The sequence below is a fragment of the Lynx canadensis genome, chromosome D3, assembly GCF_007474595.2.
Source record: "Lynx canadensis isolate LIC74 chromosome D3, mLynCan4.pri.v2, whole genome shotgun sequence".
In the NCBI taxonomy this organism is placed as follows: domain Eukaryota; kingdom Metazoa; phylum Chordata; class Mammalia; order Carnivora; family Felidae; genus Lynx; species Lynx canadensis.
The window spans coordinates 65,001,691-65,016,294 of NC_044314.2; the positions used below are offsets into that span (position 1 = coordinate 65,001,691).

At 56.6% G+C, this 14,604-nt stretch overlaps 2 protein-coding genes across 2 annotated transcripts; one reads left to right on the plus strand and one right to left on the minus strand.

The window, feature by feature from the left end:
- The first annotated feature begins 3,268 nt into the window (after positions 1 to 3,268).
- LOC115528045 (mediator of RNA polymerase II transcription subunit 15-like) lies at positions 3,269 to 7,197 on the plus strand. Its single transcript, XM_030335821.1, has 6 exons — positions 3,269 to 3,281; positions 3,862 to 3,962; positions 4,485 to 4,645; positions 4,744 to 4,910; positions 5,375 to 5,473; positions 6,159 to 7,197. Exons 1-6 carry the CDS (start codon positions 3,269 to 3,271, stop codon positions 6,293 to 6,295), a joined length of 678 nt encoding a protein of 225 aa, XP_030191681.1. The 3' UTR covers positions 6,296 to 7,197.
- A 755-nt stretch (positions 7,198 to 7,952) lies between these two features.
- On the minus strand, positions 7,953 to 13,727 carry LOC115528285 (coiled-coil domain-containing protein 74B-like). Its single transcript, XM_032595373.1, has 7 exons — positions 13,393 to 13,727; positions 12,146 to 12,187; positions 9,821 to 9,983; positions 8,815 to 8,992; positions 8,658 to 8,740; positions 8,505 to 8,576; positions 7,953 to 8,351 (listed from the first exon to the last, which is right to left on the minus strand). Exons 1-7 carry the CDS (start codon positions 13,640 to 13,642, stop codon positions 8,123 to 8,125), a joined length of 1,017 nt encoding a protein of 338 aa, XP_032451264.1. The 5' UTR covers positions 13,643 to 13,727; the 3' UTR covers positions 7,953 to 8,122.
- Positions 13,728 to 14,604: the final 877 nt, after the last annotated feature.

Genomic DNA, 14,604 nt, shown 5'->3' on the forward strand with positions numbered 1-14,604 from the left:
TTTAATGATTGCAGAGTTCCAATTCTTAGTTAATCAGTCCCCTATTATTGGGCATCTAGATTATTTCCAATTTTCATATTATAAACAGCCTTTCAGTGAGCATTTTTGGGCATCAATTTTTTTTTTGTGAAACTTTTAAAAATATTTATTTATTTTTGTGAGAGAGAGAGAGAGAGAGCACAAGTGAGGGAGGTGCAGAGAGGGAGGGAGACACTGAATCTGAAGCAGGCTCCAGGCTCTGAGCTTTTAGCACAGAGCCCGATGCGGGGCTCGAACTCATGAACCTACTGAGCCACTCAGGCACCCCTGGACATCAATATTCTTATGCATCTCTGGTTATTTCTGAAGAGCAGATTAGTCAGACCATTGAATCAAAGGGCATAGGCAGTTTTAAGGCTCTTGGTACATAAAACCTTCCAAAAACCTTGTGTCAGTTTGCGCTCTGGCAAGTTGAGTTTGGGAATGCCAGTCACACACCACCTTATAATTTCATGGTCTCTTGAAGTCACCAAGGCAGGAACTTTGGAGTTCTTTGACCCCATACTCAGCTCAACATGTAGCACACAGCACAAGTTCATGTTACGGAAATTAGCGTGAGCAAAGGAAGGCTGCATTAATGCTCTGCATTAACAGAGGCCATGGGATGGAGAGGAGGGTACAAGTGTCTGAATCATCATGAAGACAGGCTCCACAGGACTTAACACCCAGCTGACATGGGGACTCACTGCAGACTCAAGTGATAATAAAGCATCATGAGGCCAAGAACTCTCCACATGGAAGTTGAAGTGGCTAATGTGAGAGGAAGCCACATACCGCAGTCACTTAGGGACAGACGCCAGTAGGGACGGGATGTAGACTGGAGGCAAGTCTTTTGTACTCCACTCTGTGGGCAGCAGTCTTGATATAAAGTGCTGGAAGAATTACCTTCACTGAGATAGCGAGGTCATCAAACTCTCTGTCCACTTGGATACCCTGAGGAGAAACCCATTACAAGGCAGTACATTACCACCTTCTGAGAACTTTGCTGGTTTTTGCTGGTACACACAAGGTTTTGGAGAAAATCCTTAGGGCAGCTTCTCTCCTATGGATGACAATGTCATTAGTCCCCAAACTATGAAAATAGGGAAGGGAAGGGGTTCCTGGGAGCTCCTTGGAGTCTGTGATTTCTTGACCTGCGGGTTGGTTGCATAGGTCTGTGCTGTTTGTGGAAATTCACACTCCAATCCATGTGCACCTTTCAGCATAAACGTTATTCCTCAATAACAAATGAAAAGGCACGGGGAGTGAGGGGAAGGATACTAGCACCAATAGTGTCTTTCTCTACATAGGCCTTTTCTGTGGGGTCTGCTACCTCATCCCATCTTCACAATGATTCTGGGTGGGAGATTTTAGCCTCATTTCACAGAAAGACCAGGCTGAGCCCTGGGAATGGTTTTACACGAACTGTAAGGATTTAGAAGTATTTCCCTTACAGTTATTTATTTTTGAGAGACAGACAGAGCACAAGCAGGGAATGGGCAGAGAGAGGAGACACGGAATCCAAAGCAGGCTCCAGGCTCTGAGCTGTCAGCCCAGAGCCCGACGCCGGGCTCGAACTCACAAACCGTGAGATTATGACCTGAGCCGAAGTCAGACGCTCAACCAGCTGAGCCACTCAGGTGCCCTGAAGTATTTCCCTTCAAACTGAGAAGATCTAGTCTAGGGAGATTAGACTAATATCAGTCAAGGAATAGGAAAACGGAACATTGCATCTAGACAGGTGTTGCTCTCCAATTCAGAAGATCCCATGTTGATGGACTCAGGATTTGGTCCCAGGCCTGATTCCAAAGTCTGTGGTGTTTCTGTTATGCTAAAAGCTTCTGTTAATAACCATACATTATATTGAATAAGCATGTATTTTTGCAGAAGTTTCATATATAATTCCTTTTTTTTTTTTAACGATGGAATCCAGTGCTGACAGGAATTCTCAGAGCAAGCGGAACATGGTCAAGGCATGCTACTCTCTGGCTTTGGAGCTGTAGAAACTGGGCAGGCAGAAGGAAGCAATAAGAAATAAGAAGAAGGAAGCATCAGTTGTCCCAAGCCTGAAGGATTGGAACTGTAAAAACATCTCTGGAAAGACTTTGACATAAATCTGGTTTTAAATAAATGAGGGTTAGAATAAGCAGTGATTTGTGACTAGACTTCAGTTTAATAACTTGTGTTTGGGGATTCTCTCCTTAATGTTTTACTGCTTATATAATTTTCTCTATATATTTTTAAGTTTATTTATTTTGAGAGAGAGCGAGCGAGCGAGCAGGGGAGGGGGACACAGAGGGACAGAGAGAGAATCCTAAGCAGGCTCCCTCCTTTCAATGCAGAGACCAACATGGGGCTTGATCTCATGAACCATGAGATCATGACCTGAGCCAAAAGCAAGAGTCAGACACTTAACCAACTGAGCCGCCCAGGTGCCCTGAATTTTCTATATTAAAAAGGCACCATTGAGATGCCTCGGTGGCTCAGATGGTTGAGCATTTGACTCTTGATTTCAGCTCAGGTCATGATCTCAGGGTCATGGGATTGAGCCCTGCATCAGGCTCCATGCTTAGCATGGAGCCTGCCTAAGATTCTCTCTCTCTCTCTCTCTCTCTCTCTCTCTCATTCTCTCTCTCTCCCTTTGCCCCTCTCCCCTAAAAATAAAAAACAAACAAACCCACAACTGAATGAAAAGGAGTCTTAATCTCCCTCAAAGCCACACGAGTGAATCTTCCAGCACCAATATCCACCTGCAGGCAGAACAGGCCAGGGGGTGAGGTGGGTAAGTACTGAACCTTCAAATCCAAACGTCAGTGAACAGTGAGCTAAGTGTCCTCTGAGGCAATTCTCTCTCAGCCAATGAAGAACCCAGGCATGAGTCAGAGATGAGAGCGCAACGGTATCCCCCAGTCAGGAGTGGAAATAAAGCCACAGTGGCATTGTGACCCTCCATTCAGGCCTGGGGTGGAACTCAGACTTAGCCACACTGAGTATCTGAGCAGACACTAGAAACTGCAGAACTAGATGTATTGGTGCTGGGCGGCACTCAAGCCTCTAGTCTCGATCCCTCTTTGGGATTGTAGGGCTTTGGTGGTGAGACGGAGTTTAGAGAAGGGGCCTTGGGCCTCCACAGGTGCCTCCAAGCCCTTGGCCCCTTGTCTTTGCCAGTATCCAGCCCCTGCCCTGCCCCCGACTTCCCAGTGGCATTGGGCAAATGCATCTCATTTACTCCGTTGCAAAAGGAGTGACTATGGCTCACCCGGGTTGGCTGTGAAAATGAAACAAGACATCGCCTTGAGAAGCACTTGTAAGGCATTGGAGCCCTGGTTCACAACATGGCACACGTGCCCTGCCGCCACCTGCCAGCTGTGCTGCTCTGAACGCCAGAGACGGGCCAGCTCTGCAGAACTGTGCACATGGACTGGCCTTTGGGTTCTGTCCCTATTTCTGCATCAGTTTGGCTATGCTCCCTTCTAGAAGATCTTCTCTGTTCTATTTACCGTGCAAAATGTTAGAAACTGCAGAACTAGATGTATTGGAGCTGGGCAGCACTCAAGCCTCTAGGCTCAATCCCTCTTTGGGACTCTAGGGCTTGGGGCAGGGACCTGGCCTCTGTCTCTCCCCCTGACCCATCACCTTTATGCCCTCTTCTGATGAGCAGGACCGGACAGCTCCTGGACGTGGGAGCATCTTGCCTTATACTCTGGGTCTAGGAATAGTTCAATGATTGGGGCTCCTGTGGAGGGTTCTGGTGGCCAAGGCTGGTTCCATGCACACCAGGACAAGCTAGGCAGGGAGCGGTTGGGATGAGTGCTCAAGGGCCGCTGACACCTCATCCTTGAGCACCCAGAGTCAGTCACATCCCCTCTCCCCGTAGGTGCCCCCTGAAAACACTCCAGAAGTGTGAGATTGCCCTGGAGAAGCTCAAGAATGACATGGCAGTGGTGAGTGGGGCACCATGGCCTGGTGGTGTTCAAAGGGCCACAGGCATCTGTGGGGAGAATTCAGAACCACAAGCTGAGAGAAGCCTTCACAGTCAGGAGTGGGCAGAGGGGCCATGCTGCTCAGCCTGGGGACCTTGCCCAGGAGTCTTTTGCCAGGTCAGGTCTGCTGTGCGGAAGGAGAGTATACGTGGGAACATGGGAGAAGTCACCCTGTGGCTGTGGTCCTGGGGTGCTTTCTGCAGCCCCCAGGTGCATGGGCTTTCTTGTATGCCCATCTCCACCATCAGGCCTCCGGCCAGCCCTGCCCAGCCCCAGTCCAAGCCCTGGGGGAAGGGAACTCTGGGGAAGGTCAAGGCTGCAGAAGGCAGGAGAATGTATCCAGGATCAGCCGTATTTGTCTCCAGGGGGGCAGAGGTTGTGGGGAAGCCACAGAAGTCTGGCTGTGAAGGATAAGGACTTCAGGGTCTGGAAAGCCTCCCCAAGAGTGGGCTGCTGACGTCCCCACTGCCCATCCTGTCACAGCCCACGCCCCCACCACCCCCGGTGCCGCCAACCAAGCAGCAGTACCTGTGCCAGCCACTCCTGGATGCCGTCCTGGCCAATATCCGCTCACCTGTCTTCAACCATTCCCTGTACCGTACCTTCGTGCCAGCCATGACGGCCATCCACGGCCCACCCATTACGTACGTACAGTCCAGGGTTCAGCCTCGCAGTGGGTGGTGGGCCGTGGGCCACGGGCCACAGCCTAGTGTGGTGTGGTGACCATGGTGGTCTCTTCCAGGGCCCCGGTGGTATGCACTCGGAAGCGTAGGTTTGAAGACGATGAACGGCAGAGCATTCCTAACGTGCTCCAGGGGGAGGTGGCCAGATTAGACCCTAAGTTCTTGGTGAACTTGGACCCATCTCACTGCAGTAACAACGGCACCGTCCACCTGATATGCAAGTTGGGTGCGTACAGGGGAGGGCGGGCGGGGCTGGTGCTATGGGAGAGTGAGTCCTGAACTACAGCCCAAGGCCCTAGAGCAGGCCCAGCACAGGCCCGCATGATCCATGTGGACAGGCACTTGGCCTCCCACAAACAGGCATGCTCACACCACACCCTGAAGCCCACCATCCCTGTGTCCTCCTGGATCCTCACACATAACCTGGCCCAGGAGGTGCTCTGAGGGCAGAGCCCTGAGCCCACAGACTCTTACCTCTCACCGGCCTGCCAGGGAAGCCCCTCCCTCCCAACCAGATATGGCTGTGCTTGCCTGAGGCCTTAGGGAGATGTGGAAGTGGGAATCAGAGTGACCTCCAGACTGCAGCAAGCCTCACCAGAACCTTTTGGGATATGAAGAGCCCTGTTTAGAGCAGGGCTATGAGGCAGGGCAGCCTGGGCCAGGTCACAGGCATAGACACATGTGTTGCAGATGACAAGGATCTCCCAAGCGTGCCGCCGCTGGAGCTCAGTGTGCCTGCCGACTACCCCGCCCAGAGCCCACTGTGGATTGACAGGCAGTGGCAGTACGGTGAGCCAAGAGGACAGCCTTGGGGAGGCCTCACGGCTGCCGTCTAGGGACCCTGGTAGGGGGCATCAGCTCAGGGCAACCGAGATTTGCTCTGTGCCCCGCAGCTGAGGCCCCTCCTCCCCTTTCTCTGCTGCCCCTTTGTGGGCAGGAGTGGGTTGCCCAGAAGTCACTTGGGAAGAAAGGGGTCCATCCTGTGTCTGCAGGGCGGTCACCTGTAGTGAGAGAGAGGCGAGCAGGTCCAACCGCCTTTGTGGGCCTCTGCAAGGCTGTTACGGGAGTACAGAAGGAGCTTGGGTTTATGGAGACCCACCTGGGTGACGTGGCTTCAAACCAGAGGCCCGGAGAGACCCCTGTTGATGGTGGCCAGTCCCCCTGCAGTGCAGAGCTGGTGCATAGCGCTGGGATCCCAAGGCTGACCCTGAGAGAAAGCCCTGGGCTCCAGACCTGTTCACATTCCAGTTCTCCACTGACGCATGGGCCTGGGAGGGGACCGTGTTGGCCGCCCCACTGTGTGCGGGAGATGGCATCCTGGTCATGTTGACTGGCTTTGATGCCCCAGACGCCAGCCCCGTGTCTGTGGGGCGGCCTTTCATAAAGAGTTGCTTGTGCAGCCCAGGGTCAGGCCCAGCACTGGCTGTCCCGGCGGAGGTCACAGCGGCACTCATGGCCCATTGCTCTGTTGCAGACGCCAACCCCTTCCTGCAGTCAGTGCACCGGTGCATGACCTCGAGGCTGCTGCAGCTCCCGGACAAGCACTCGGTCACAGCCCTGCTCAACACCTGGGCGCAGAGCATCCACCAGGCCTGCCTCTCCGCCGCCTAGCCACCCACCCACTGGGGACCACGGGGATAGCCGGCAGCCTTGTCAGGGCCACAGCGGACATGCACCTCACGTTGGACGTTTCTAGGTGTTGGCTCCCTTAGAGAACCTGGGCTTAGATTAGCTTTCCTGCTTTTATCTTCTGCCTTGGGGACCTGCCAAACATTTTCCCATACTTGTACGTGACTCGGGCAGGTGGCCGTGGAGCTGGCTGCTTCGTGGTGGGGTTGGGACTCCCCCCACCTCCACTCCCCCCCGGGAGTCGGACATGCCTCAGCCCTGTGTGCTCCTCCTTGGGCTGCTGTCCCCTTGGCTTCTCCAGGGCCCATGTCCTTCCTCAGCAGCCTGGGGGAGAACTCCAGGTCTCGTTAGAGCCTCTTGTGTGTGTGCCAGAAAACTTTTTGTTTCTGTAGGGGAACATGGAGAGCATAGGAAACCCTGAAAACACACACAGAATTCTCTGGTCACGGTTTTGGGTTCAGACCCTTCCACCATTGCCGTGGGGGGCACGCCACTGGGAAGCTCCTGGATCCAAGGGCCGCTGGCTGCGCCTCAGAAGGAAAGTCGGCCAGCAGGCAGTTGCGAATCCCCTGCCATCACCTGGGACTCATACCTCATGGCATTCTCCCTTTAAGCCGTGGGGGTCTGCTCAGCACTGTGGGGGTGCCTAGGGAGCAGGGACACCTGAGTGGATCCTGTACCTGGCACCGTGCCCACTCACTGGGCACTTGGGCCTGTTCTTGGGTCAGGGCAGCATCCTCAGGACCTGGCGTCATCAGAGCTGCTCCAGAGAGTGAAAGCTCCCTGACAGGGCATCAGCCCTCTGGCCATGAGAAGCTTCCCCTTTTGTATGTGCACTACCGTGTCATCTGTGGTTCTTATAATAAATTTATTATTCCTGTGTTTGTCATGAGTTTGTCACTGTGTCCCCTCCCACAAGTCTGGGACCACTATCCAGTGAGGTATGCTTTCAGGGCCGAGCCAGATTCCTCACCTTGGAGATGGCCGTGGATGCCCAGACCTTAGTTCACCCTTTTCTGACAGTATCAGTGCCTCATCCTGGTTTACCCCGAGGTTTCTGGCAAAGCTCCTGCTGCCCAAAGAAGAGGCAGAGATCAGCACTGAGGAAATGGCCAGTGGGGCCAGTAGCCCTGTCCTGCCAGGGGAGGGTCGGCACTAAACTGACCACACCCATGAGACATAGGAAGCTCCGGTTCTGGTGAGTAAAGGGGTGGTGAGGCTCTTGGGTGGGAATCTCAGGGTGGGACCCTAGCGCCCTGGAGAGGACCATTCTCCCATGGCCGTGGCCCTCCACAGCAGAAGGCAGCTCGGTAGGATGGCTCGTTAGCTGGGATTGTCAGTGTGGAGGCTGGACGGCGCTGTGGCAGGGGGGACGGGACTTGCCCTTGTGCCTGGAAGGCGGTCCCAGCCCAGCCAAGGGCCAGGAAACCCCCTGCACTCAAAGAAGGGTGCATGCTGTGCCTGCCCGTGGCGCAGGGCACCCACCAGGCCCTGGACGAGTCCTGGTGACTGCCCCAGTGGGCCCCTCCCACCGCAGGGAGCAGAGCTGGGGGCACAGGGCAGGGCAGCCATGTCAGATAGCGGTGAGGGATGAGGTTCACAAGTGGAGAAACGAGCTTTATTTCCAGTCTTCAACAGGTAGGGTAATACTTATTTAATGTGTTTTTGTGTAAATGCAGAATAGCAAAATACCGAGCAAGAAAATAGTGTCTCGGTTCTGAGAGCAACCGAGTACTTTATCTGCCATGAACTTTGCTTATCTGGAATTTCGCGCGGCCTAAACGTGTTCGAATTCTTTTGAAGTGCTATCTAGAGAGGGTTAGCGTCTCCAGCTGTAGGGCATTGGCCTGGCCCTGACCTGGCATGCAGACGCCGACACGTGCCGCCCGCCTCAAAGGACAGAGCGACAGAGCGGTGCAGCCGCCGGCGCTGCACCACCTGCAGCCTTTTCTGCCGCTCAGCAAAGTTACTCTTCAAGGTCTGCTTCAGCGCGGGCAGGATGGGGCGCTCTGCCACGGGCATAGGGCTCAGAATCAGGCTGGGAGGGCAGAGGGAGGTCACTACAGGTGCCCCCGGGAGCAGGAGCGGAGACTTGGCTGGCGGCAGGGCCCCAGGCAAGGCACTGAGCTGTCCCTGCCCCTTATGTACCGGGCTCAGGCCACCCCGCCCTCCCCCTGCCGGTGGGACTCACCATTTCTTGGGGATGCCCTTGGTGGGGACCTTGGGGAGCTGCATGGCTCCCTGGTGAAGGGCCTCCTGGTCCCTGGTGAAAGAGGAGTCGGCAGTGAGCCCCAAAAGAGCAGACCTCACTGGGATGCGGTGGGGGCCACGCCGAATCACTCACTTGGGAGAGCTGGGGCCGGCCTCCTCGGATGCAGCCTTGGGCCTCCTCAGGTTCCCTTCCAGGAGGGCCTTGAGGTGCTGCAGCTGGAAGGCAGGGAGAAGAGGGGCAGTGGGCGGGGTCTGCGGAGGCACTGGGGTCCCCGCTGCCTGAGCCTCACCTCTTGGGCCTGCAGGAGGTGGGCGTTCCACAGCTGGCGGATGACCGCTTCGCATTGCTGCAGCGTGGTGGGCTTGCGCAGGTGCAGGGGCAGATTCATCACGGGGGGCTGCTCGCCCTTGTGCTGGCTGCCTGCCACCCAGGGGGCTGCTGCACTGGACGTCTCCACTTCTTCATCTCTGGAACAGGCACTACAGCAGCCCAGAGCTAGCCTGCCAGGATTGGTCTAACCACCCACCACCTCTCTTGAGGGCGGCATCCACACCAGTGTGCGGCTGGTGTGGGGAAGAAGGGTGTGTCTACACAGCCTCGTCGGGGTCTGGTTCCCTTCTGCTGGCCAGGGTGCTCCAGACACCAGGTGGCGGGGGTGGGGGGCCATCTCTGGTGCCAGCTGTGACCTGGGCGTATCCCTTCCTCTCCCCTCAAGGTGCACTGAGGGTCAGATGTGGTTCAAGCTGTGTGACTGCCCTCAGTCCTGACCCCACACCTGTGGGGCTGGTTGAGAGGGACTCTAAGTAAGGACCGTGCAGAGAAGCAGGACCCCGTCCTGCTGGCTGAACTACCCAGGGGACAACAGGGTCTCTTCGGATGCAAAGTCCAGGTTCACTGCTGCTTTCCAGGAAGTCCCAGAAACAGGTGTCAACCCTGGTCTTGCTCTGGCCTGCTGGCTCTGTGCCTTGCGGAGGCCAAGCACATTTCCCAGGGTGAGCCCAGGAACCCAACTTACTGTTGTTCTTTTGCTTGTTGTCTTGGTGAAAAGCACACTAATGTGAAGGCCAAGTTACTTTGTTTCATTTCTGTGAGAAATTAGTTTCTGGGCTGCTGTTGGCACCCTCGTGTGGGCTCAGGTCAGCACAGGGCATTGCCCGCCAGATGGGCCTGCCTGGAGTGAGTCTGCTTTCACCCTGGAGACTGACCCATTTGGAAGGGCAAGGCAGCTGGCTGGTTCCAGAATGTGAACCTACGAAATGCAACGCTGGGCCCACAGGGTACAGGTGAGCCCTTACTTGGCCTGCCCCTGCACCCCTGGGGCTTTGTCCCGCTTGCTGTTGTGAAACAGGGCAGCAGCTGGGGTCTTCTCTTCCAGGTCCGTCTTCGGAGGAATGTCAGTTTTTGAGTCTTGCTTCTTGGAGAAGCTGGGCCGGGGCCTGGCCTTTCCTTGAGAGTTGGCTGTAGATCAGACCCAGACAGGGCAGTCACTGTGGGTGGGCATCAAGAGCCAGGGCCCACGTCCTCCAGGATTGGCTGTGAGTGCCCAAGGAGCGCCTGCCCTCTGCCTCGGTTTCCTCCTTGTAAAGGAGAGATGGTAACAGAGTCCCCATTGGGGGGGCTGCCAGGTGACCCAAAAAGGGGGTCTGTGGGTGGTGCCTGCTGAACGCCCTAAAACTACTGCTGCTGTAGAAGCTGGCCTCCCCCTACTTGTACTGGGTCAGTCTCCCATGCCTCGGGGAAGTCCAGGGGTCAGGGTGGCCCCGCAGCTGTTCCCTGACTCTGAAGCAGCACCCCATTTGGGGCAAAATGAAACTGTATGAGAGTTCTGGGACCCGGCCTGCACAGACTTCCTTTCCACGGACAAGGCCCACGGCCCGCCTAGGCCCTGCATGGAAGGGGCAAGGGCCACTCCCGGGGAGGATGCCTGGCCTCTCACAGAGGCCGAGTGCAGAGAAGGGGCTATTAGCTCCCCTCACTCTGCAGAGGACACCACAAGCCCAGAACGCTAGGCAGGGCTGTCCCACCTGTATCCACCTGCTTGCAGGAAACACGACAAGCAGGGCTTCTGCCAGGCTGCCCTTGGAAGACCACTTAGGAAGGCTCAGGGGCTCCTCTCTTTGTATGCAGGCAGGGTGTGCCTGCCACAGGACCTTGTGCCCCACGTTGATCTGACGTTCACTTCCTTTGTAGCCAACCCCGCTTTCGCTTTCGTAGTCTCCCTCTGGCCAACTCATGGTCCTGTCACACCCCGCCTCGGCTCCTTCCTGCTGGTGTCAGCTGGCGGCCACCCTCTCTGGCTCCCTTCAGCTACTCCTTAACCCTTAAGTCCACAGAGCTTGGCAAAGGTGCAATCTGGTCAGCACCCCACACTGGCCATCGGGGCCCAGGGCCCCAGTGGAGCATGTGCCCCTCCCCTGACCCTGAGTTCACAGAGGGTGCCGGCATGCCAACTGACAAGGTCGAATTTGAGACGGACTTGATGGACTGAAAGCTGGAATTGGAAGTGCTGCCTGTGGGATATGCACACGGTTAGTCTGAGATGGTGGCAGCACCACCTTGGTCCCAGCTTTCCCGGACACTTCTGTGCCCCGCTGTTGGGAGGGGCCAGGCCACCCGTGCCTTCCTCCTGGCCCTGCAGGCCTGTGTGTTTGTGTTTGTGTTTGTGCAGAGCCCTCCCCGCCCCCCCCCCCCCCCCCCCGCTCTGGTGAGGCAGAACCAAGGCCAAGGGGAAGGTGATTTCTGGAAGGGCCATCCAGAAAGCAGCAGGCTTGGGCCCGAAGAAGCAGGCCCTGAATGGGAGGATGGCCTCTTCTGATATCCCACTGGGGACCCCCGACCCTGCAGGACTGGGACCATTAACAGGCCCTGCCACTTGCCCAGGATAGCTCACTGGAACTGCTCTGCTCCGCTCGAGGAGGGCCCACCACCACTGTTCCCATATTCCATGTCCCCTAGGAAGGGAGCCCCGGGACATCCCCAGACTGGGGCATACCAGGCTAACACCTCTCAGACCACCTCTTGATGTCAGACTTGGCCCCAAAGGTATGTGGGGGGAACAGGCCCAACACAGCCCGAGTCTCCCTGGGCTGGGCTGGAGGACAGGCAAAGAGAAAGGGGCTGTCACGATGAGGAAGGGCCTTCGACGAGTGACTGCAGGTCTCTCTGTCTCTACACTTGCTCACAGCAGACATGGCAGGGAGGATCCCAGAAGGACTGTGCCCAGAGCCGTCTGTGCCAGAGGCATAGGGCTGGGGGCTGCCATAGCAGCAACCCAAGTAAAAGAATCCAGCAGAGCAGCAAGGCTGGGGGCCCGGGGGCGGGGCGGTGGTGGCAGGGGTGGGGTCTCGGCAGCCCCACCCCAAGCTGCTCTCCCTGCTTCCTTACTGCAGACTTCAGGCCTTGGGATCCCCGAGAGCCCCACCTGCTGTGCTTGGGTGCACAGTCACCCACACCATGGCGGGGGGTGGGGGGCAGTGGTGTCTGTCCAGGTCCCCCAGGATTCCTCCCCACTGGGATAGTACATGGGCCAGTGCAGCTGGCTGGGTAGACACAAGCATTCTGGAGGGGCTATTCCTGACAGAAGTAATTTCCCATCAGGCACCCAAGGGCCTCAGTCTTACCTTCCTTTGGCTTCTGATTCATTATTAGCTTGTAATGGAGATCTGAAAGCAAGCATGTGCTCTGGTCATTTTTGAAACTGCAGCCATTTTGGGAGGAGAGGTTTTGGCTTGCCCTGTGCACTCCCCGCTGAACCCCTGAGAGACCTCACACACTGCCCCGTGGGCCAAGCCTTTACCCTGGGTGTCTTAGGGCCAGCAATGCCTCTAGCTGTTCCCTGAGCCAGAGCCCTTGGGTGAGAGCCTCGCCAGGAGTCCATTCCTCTGCCCATGACATCTATAGGGCACCCTCTGCTAGGTGGAGCCCCAAGCTCCAGGGGAACAGAGGTGAGTGAGTCAGGATGACCCAGTCCTCCAGGAGCCCCTAGTCATGGATGAGCAAATGTGGTCAGAGCAATGATCAAGCGACACCCAGAACGTGGGCTGGCCACATCCAGCCTGGGCATCAGGGAGGGACAGGGGTGAGACTCAAGACTCCTTATGTCAGGAGGAGGGAGTCCTGACATCATGGTGATCCCTTGATCTAATAGCCCTTCAGGTAAAGGCAACAGGAGAAAGGTGGGGAGAAACTGAGACAGGGCTAAGAATGTGGGGGGAGGAGTTCCAACTACAGCATAAGGGAGAAGAGAGAGGACAGCAGTGTCCCGCCGTGATAGGCCTTAAGTTCTGCTTCAGGCCTGGCCCATGGCGGTGAGGAGCCACCAGCGGGGCAAAGTTAGGAAGGACCTGCCCTGAGGAGACGCGGGGGCAGGGGGAGGTGTCCAAGGAGGGGCTGGATGGGAATGGCAAGTCGGCTCTCGATCTGTGTTTAGTTTGTGAAAATCACTGAGCTGTACACTCGCACTTTTTACTTCCATAAAAGTTTTTTTAGAACAGGCGGGCCCGACTTGCCTGGAGAGGAGACTGCGACCCGGCTTACTGTGGGAAACGCTGCACAGCCAGACCACCCCACCAGATGGTGGGGCGGCCCCGTCGACCCCGCCCACGAAGACCCAGGTTTGGGGCCCGGGGGTGCGGAGGGGGCAGGGGGTGCGGAGGGGGCAGGGAGTCCGAGACCCACGTAGCAGGACCCGGGGTGGGGCTTGCTGCCCTGTGTCCTCCTTATACCCTGTTTAAGGGTTTCTAAACCTCGTGTTCTAGAGTCCACGAGTGTTTCGGTACTGGAGGCACCCGGGAGCGGCAGGTCTGCCTCTCCCTCGGGCCCCAGCCGCGGAAGACGCCTCACTCGCGGCCGCGGCGCCCGGACTCACCCTTGTTCTCCCGCTTGAGGTGCTCGATCTCCTCGTGGAGCTTGACCAGTGTCTCCGAGTGCTGCTGCTGCAGGAACTGCAGGCTCTTCTCCAGGTCCACGACCCGCTTCTGCGCCTCGATGAGCGCAACCTGCGTGCTGTGCTGCGCGGGCTGGAGGATGGCGGGCGGGCGCAGGCGCGACGTGCCCCGGGAGCCCGGGAGCCCCGAGCTGGGGGGCCGCTGCCCGGCCGCCGCCACCCCCGCCCTCATGTCGCCGCTGCCGCCGCCTCTGCCGCCGCCTCTGCCGTCGCTGCACTCCCACTTGGTGGCTCGACTGCCCCGGCCTGGTGCCGCGTCGCCATGGAAACGGGCGCGAGCGGGCGAGGGGGGCGGGGCGTGCGGCGGGGCGTCGTCCGTGATGCCCGAGAGACCACGCTGCTGGTGGGGGTGGGGCCTGCGTCAAGTTTGCCTGAGCTCGTACACCCTGACTTTGAAAGGCATCCTCCGAATTAAGGTCAGATAATCGTCCGCCTTTACATAGGTCTTACTGTCCAATTGTCTATGCTTGTTTATTTTAATAGTTCGCTTCTGGAATAGATGATATGGATTACATATTCAAAAATCCAAAGGTAGAGGACTTTCTGCTTTATGAAATGTGGACAGAATATATGAAACAGCCACCTGGAAACAACGGAGAAGAACAAAAAGCAAAGTGGACGAAGGCAGCTCTTGAAAGAAGAGCTGCTTGGGGCGCCTGGGTGGTTCAGTTGGTTAAGTACCCAACTCTTGAGTCTGGCTCAAGTCACAACTGTGAGATGGAGACCCGTGTCAAGCTCTGCGCTGAGAGCAAGGAGCCTGATTGGGTCTCTCTCTCTCCCTGTCTGTCTCTCTCTCTCTCTCCCTCTCTCCTCTCTCTCTGCTCCTCCTCCGCTTGCATGCTCTCTTTCTCTCAAAATAAATAAATAAAACTATTTTTAAAAAGAAGAGCTGCTTTTTCCCTGAGCTCTCTCTTCTGGTCAGCCAGACCTCAAACAGGAAGCCACAGTCCTATTGGCTGCAGAAGGCAGAGGATGGAGTTTGGGAAGGACAGTGCAGCTGGAAACTGAGGGGGCAACACAGTGAAGTTTGGAGCCTCTGCAAGTGAGGAGTTGAAAGCAATAAACTTCAAATCTGTGGCTGGCCTGAACTGCCCACAGAATTCCAGGGATTCCAGGGAAAGAGAAAGAGCTGGA

What these genes read in the sequence shown, in the direction of transcription:
- LOC115528045 (XM_030335821.1), top strand. An exon ending in TCAAGAATGACATGGCAGTG is followed by an intron (nt 3,963 to 4,484) that starts GTGAGTGGGGCA and finishes ATCCTGTCACAG; the next exon opens with CCCACGCCCCCACCACCCCC. An exon ending in ATCCACGGCCCACCCATTAC is followed by an intron (nt 4,646 to 4,743) that starts GTACGTACAGTC and finishes GGTCTCTTCCAG; the next exon opens with GGCCCCGGTGGTATGCACTC.
- LOC115528285 (XM_032595373.1), bottom strand. Translation starts at nt 13,642, where the DNA reads ATGAGGGCGGGGGTGGCGGCGGCCGGGCAGCGGCCCCCCAGCTCGGGG. An exon ending in CCTCAAGCGGGAGAACAAGG is followed by an intron (nt 12,188 to 13,392) that starts GTGAGTCCGGGC and finishes GCTTGCTTTCAG; the next exon opens with ATCTCCATTACAAGCTAATA. An exon ending in GAATCAGAAGCCAAAGGAAG is followed by an intron (nt 9,984 to 12,145) that starts GTAAGACTGAGG and finishes TCTGATCTACAG; the next exon opens with CCAACTCTCAAGGAAAGGCC.